Source organism: Chiloscyllium plagiosum, chromosome 18 (genome assembly GCF_004010195.1).
Source record: "Chiloscyllium plagiosum isolate BGI_BamShark_2017 chromosome 18, ASM401019v2, whole genome shotgun sequence".
NCBI classification, from domain to species: domain Eukaryota; kingdom Metazoa; phylum Chordata; class Chondrichthyes; order Orectolobiformes; family Hemiscylliidae; genus Chiloscyllium; species Chiloscyllium plagiosum.
In genome coordinates, this window is record NC_057727.1 from 53797715 (window position 1) to 53803714 (window position 6000).

General features: G+C 42.9%; 1 protein-coding gene across 5 annotated transcripts in view; it reads right to left on the minus strand.

The window, feature by feature from the left end:
* The window catches only part of LOC122559217 (protein NEDD1-like), an 83792-nt gene that overhangs the window by 6118 nt on the left and 71674 nt on the right, over nucleotides 1–6000 (minus strand). For all 5 annotated transcript variants that reach the window (XM_043708598.1, XM_043708600.1, XM_043708599.1 and 2 more), the window contains one exon: nucleotides 2176–2323. In XM_043708598.1, coding sequence (XP_043564533.1) covers nucleotides 2176–2323 — 148 coding nt within the window. The remainder of the gene's footprint in view (nucleotides 1–2175; nucleotides 2324–6000) is intronic.

Sequence of the window (6000 nt, forward strand, 5' to 3'; positions counted from 1 at the left end):
CAGGCTCTTCGGTCCAACAAGTCCACACCAATCCTCCGAAGTCCAATCCACCCAGACCCATTCCCCTACATTTACCCCTGACTAACATACCTAATAATTGGTAATTTAGCATGGTCAATTCACCTAACCTGCACATCTTTGGACTGTGGGAGGAAACTGGAGCACCTGGAGGAAACCCACGCAGACACAGGGTGAATGTCCAAACTCCACACAGTCACCCAAGGTGAGAATTGAACCTGGGTCCCTGGTGCTGTGAGGTAGCAGTGCTAACCACTGAGCCACCATGTCACCCCCTGACTCCTAGACTCACTCCTTGACTCTAGTAATTCCCAAAAGATCAGCACCAATGCTTATACAATCTCCTAAGCCATTACTCCCTCAGAAACTATAGTGTGGTCCATCCTGGCTGGGTGTTTTATTTACTTTCAGACCTCTCAGCTGCCCCAGCAGCTTCTCCCTGGCTACACTAGTTCTGATCTGTTTTCTCCCCACTATTGAATGGCTCCCTGTACCACGCTGCTATGGTCAGTTAGCTCATCCTCCATACAGTCCCTGCTCTGATCCACACAGGGAGCTAGAATCTAAAACCTGTTAGACAAGTTCAAGGGGTTGAGGCTCCTTCAGCAGTACCTCCTGGATCTCTCTACCGACCTCATTGATAGTCTCACCCTCCTGTCCCGGACAACTGTCTAAAATGGAGATAAGCTAAGGGATGTGACTGCATCCTGAAACACAGCATCCTGGAAACGCTCCTCCTTGATGTGTCACAAGGAAACTCAGACCCCAGCTCATCAACTCTGACCCAGAATTCCTCAAGCAAACTACACACTTGCTACAGATATGGTCACACTGAACCAAAGTGGGATCTCCAAGCTCCCATATCATACAGTTAGAATACAACACCTGGCCCAGCATTTCTATTTTAGTTATTAGTTTTTTATTAACTTTAAAAATATTCATACTTGTCTTTTAGTTGTAGCCTGCAAATATATCGTCTATTTATCTTCAATCCGAAAGTAACCTATAGTACAGTCAATTTAGTAGCTATTACGAACCAATGAACACACTGATGTCACTTGTTTGTGCTGAGCACCTAATCCTGAGTTTCAATCTATCCTGTTACAAGAGCTTTCCCAAACAAAATAGCAAGCAAAACTTCCCCTCTGCTCAGAATCGCCACACTGCCTCCAAATTATCGGAAAGGTACATTCATTCGGGCTGTCTCTCCCTCTGGACGTGATCTCTCCTTCCTGACTGTACAAAGTTTTCGGTCATCAAAGAATGTCTTGCTTCTACTGTATGCTGGTGCACCACAATGCAAGGCTAATGGACAATCGCAATTTTACTGCCAGTGTAATTCTTGGCATGTTAAATTTTCAAGCAAATGTTGTCCAACTGCAGAATTACATCTAATGTTGGACACTGTGTTATGAGTTTCCAAAGCATGGGCTTGTTGGGTATGAATCAATAATACTGAGTGTACAGAGAATTATACTAACAAATTCTTTAGGACTATCAGCCTCACATTTGAGCGTAATGGAAGCAACATGTATTAATAAATAGGTCCTGTTAAACACACAAGAACATGTGCGTACACTGAACCTGTTTCAACTGAACAAAGTGAATGACAGCCATTCGCTAGTTCATTTCTCATGGCAGGGACCTAACCATAGAATCAAACAATCAGCCTGGGTTGAAATTTGAACAAAGCCCGATAGTTAATTGTCAATCACCACGAACTGCTGTATTCTCCATTGCAACACCTCTACCAGAATCCACTTGCCAAACAATCAGCACTCCCCTATTTCAGTATAAAATGTTTTCTTCCCCCCTTTACTGGTTTTTTTACAAATTGTCCTGATGTGTGCAAAATGAGAAGCTTTAACAAAATGTGTACTTTAGAAATGTATTTAGGTGCATACACTATGAAACAGTCAAATATACAGGAAGATACTAAAGCTTAAAAATAGATACTATGAAAACGAGTATTGCCGCAGATCAAGGCAGAGCACTTAGACTGAAATATGGCCCTATACAGACAGTTGAGAAAGTAGACACAGAAATCTAAGTTGGAGTTTAAATGGAGAGCAGAATTCTTGATTGGATAGTACACGATACAGTATCCATTAAACAAGCTTCTTCATAATTTTATTCTGAATCTTATGAGTAACACACCTGAATTCTTCCAACGCATCTTTCAGTAAGTTTTGTACTAGTTGGGTCTTTGGCAAGGAAACTGCCCATTCTTCTGTTCCTTCTTCACCTGCCTGGCCAGGAGGAGTATTCAAAGTATTGGCCAAGGTCATATGATTAGGCTTTTGTTCTGTAAGAAACACAATGATGCAAATAGGTCAACTAATTAAAACTGGTAAATTTATTCTCAGGCTTTTGGTGACCATTCGAGAACATCATTTGCAATGTCTGCTCTCTAGTGTCTATCTGTAGCATTTTACCCCTCAAACTGACCATGTATCAACCAAATCAGAACTCAATTGGCTTTATTAGCCAATTAACTAAACACGACACAATCAAAGACTAATTCACTTTAGTAGGTACCAAGCAACAAAACCAATGGAATACATTAGCCTTTTTTTAAGACTGGCAGCAATCAATCATTTACAATCCAGACAATACAACAGACAGCAATCACATTGTGCAAAAATTTAATTCCAATTTCCCTGGCTCAAATCATATTATCAAAAAAAAAAGTTTCACAGACTTGGCTCAACTTGCTCAGGTGATTACAACAACCATTTAAGGTATTTAGCACTGACATAACCAAATGCACAGACAGCAGAATTGGATGACTGAGATAACAACAAATACCTCGGAGAGCTGTGCAGCTGGAAGAGACTGAAATAGCAAGGGGCAATGGAAGCAAAACTAATGATAAGAGTTGTGACTTTAAGACATTATAGACAATAGACAATAGGTGCAAGAGTATGCCATTCAGCCCTTTGAGCCAGCACCATCATTTATTGTGATCATGGCTGATCATCCACAATCAGTATCCTGTTCCTGCCTTATCCCCATAACCCTTGATTCCACCATCTCTAAGAGCTCTATCCATCTCTTTCTTGAAAGTATCCAGAGACTTGGCCTCCACTCCCTTCTGAGGCAGAGCATTCCATATATCCACCACTCTCTGGGTGAAGAAGTTTTTCCTCAACTCTGTTCGAAATGGCGCAGCCCTTATTTTTAAACTGTCTCCTCTGGTTCTGGACTCATCCATCAGTGGAAACATGCTTCCTGCCTCCAGAGTGTCCAATCCTTTAATAATCTTACATCCCCTCTCATCCTTCTAAACTCAAGTGTTTACAAGCCCAGTCACTCCATTCTTTCAACATACGATAGTCTTGCCATTCTGGGAATTGACCTCGTGAACCTACGCTGCACTCCCTCAATAGCCAGAATGTCCTTCCTCAAATTTAGCAACCACAACTGCACAGAATACTCTAGGTGCGGTCTCACCAAGGCCCTGTACAACTGCAGAAGGACCTCTTTGCTCCTATACTCAATTCCTCTTGTTATGAAGGCCAGCATGCCATTAGCATTCTTCATTGCTGTACCTGCATGCTTGCTTTCATTGACTGATGTACAAGAATATCTGGATCTCATTGTACTGCCCCTTTACCTAACTTGCCTCCATTTAGATAGTAATCTGCCTTCCTATTCTTGCCACCAGTGTGGTTGACCACACATTTATCCACATTAAACTGCATCTGCCACACATCCGTCCACTCATCTAGCCTGTCCAAGTTACCCTGTATTCTCATAACATCAGTAATCTGCCTTCTTATTCTTGCCACCAGTGTGGATGACCACACATTTATCCACATTAAACTGCATCTGCCACACATCCGTCCACTCACCTAGCCTGTCCAAGTTACCCTGTATTCTCATAACATCCTCCTCACATTTCACCCTGACACCCAGCTTTATGTCATCAGCAAATCTGCTATTGCTAGATCTGAAGCCAAAGTAAGTCTGTAAGTACAGGGTTAGCTAGTAGATGGGACTTGGTGTGAAATAAAACATGTTTGGCAGACCTTTCAGTGAGAGAACAGTGTGGACAACACTCAAACATTGGTTGAGGGATAGGAGTAGTAATGTCACCGGGTTAGTATGTTCTATGGGCATGGGTTCAAATCCCATTATGGTAGACGATAACATTTGTATTCAATATAAAACCTGCAATAAAAAACTTGCCCTTATGTTGAACATCGATGATTGTCATATATTTCCATCAGGCTCAGTAATGTCTCGTAGGGAAGGAAATTTGTCATCCTCACCTAGTCTAGCCTTCATGCAATTCCAGACCACAGTAATTTTCTGATTCAGTATGTGGATGTACCTACTAGAGAAGGTGCAAAACTTGACCTACTCTTGGGAAATAAGGCAGGGCAAGTGACTGAGGTGTCAGTGGGGGAGCACACTGGGGCCAGCGACCAGAATTCTATTCGTTTTAAAACTGTGATGGAAAAGGATAGACCAGATCTAAAAATTGAAGTTCTAAATTGGAGAAAGGCCAATTTTGATGGTATTAGGCAAGAACTTTCGAAAGCTGATTGGAGGCAGATGTTCGCAGGTAAAGGGACGGCTGGAAAATGGGAAGCCTTCAGAAATGAGATAACGAGAATCCAGAGAAAGTATATTCCTGTCAGGGTGAAGGGAAGGCAGGTAGGTATACGGAATGCTGGATGACTAAAGAAATTGGGGGTTTGGTTAAGGAAACGAAGGAAGCACATGTTAGGTATAGACAGGAGAGATCGAGTGAATCCTTAGAAGAGTATAAAGAAAGTAGGAGTATACTTAAGAGGAAAATCAGGAGGGCAAAAAGCGGACATGAGATAGCATTGACAAATACAATTAAGGAGAATCCAAAGGGTTTTTACAAATATATTAAGGACAAATGGGTAACTAGGGAGAGAATAGAGCCCCTCAAAGATCAGCGATAGTCACAGGTGAGGTGCCAGAAGACTGGAGGTTGGCAAACGTGGTGCCATTGTTTAAAAAGGGCGGTAAAGACAAGCCAAGGAATGATAAACCGGGGAGCCTGACGTCGGTCGTGGGCAAGTTGTTGGAGGGAATCCTGAGGGACAGGATGTACTTGTATTTGGAAAGGCAAGGACTGATTTGGGATAGTCAACATGACTTTGTGCGTGGGAAATCACGTCTCACAAACTTGATTGAGTTTTTTGAAGAAGTAACAAAGAAGATTGATGAGGGCAGAGCAGAAGATGTGGTCTATATGGACTTCAATAAGGCATTCGACAAGGTTCCCCATGGGAGACTGATTAGCAAGGTTAGATCTCATGGAATACAGGGAGAAGTAGCCATTTGGATACAGAACTGGCTCAAATGTGGTGGTGGAGGGTTGTTTTTCAGACTATAGGCCTGTGACCAGTGGAGTGCCACAAGGATCCTCTACTTTTTGTCATTTACATAAATGATTTGGATATGAGCATAAGAGGTACAGTTAGTAAATTTGCAGATGACATCAAAATTGGAGGTGTAGTGGACAGCGAAGAGGGTTACCTCAGATTACAACAGCATCTTGACCAGTTGGGCCAATGGACTGAAGTGGCAGATGGTGTTTAATTCAGATAAATGCGAGGTGCTGCATTTTGGGAAAGCAAATCTTAGCAGGACTTATACACTTAGGGAGTGTTGCTGAACAGAGAGACCTTGGAGTGCAGGTTCATAGCTCCTTGAAAGTGGAGTCGCAGGTAGATAGGATAGTGAAGGCGGCGTTTGGTATGCTTTCCCTTATTGGTCAGAGTACGGAGTACAGGAGCTGGGAGATCATGTTGCGGCTGTACAGGACCCTCGACCATGACCCCACCCCCCATCACCAAACCATCATCTCCCAGACCATACAGAACCTCATCACCTCAGGAGATCTCCCACCCACAGCTTCCAACCTCATAGTCCGGGAACCCCGCACTGCCCAGTTCTATCTCCTTCCCAAGATCCACAAGCCTGACCATCCTGGCCGAC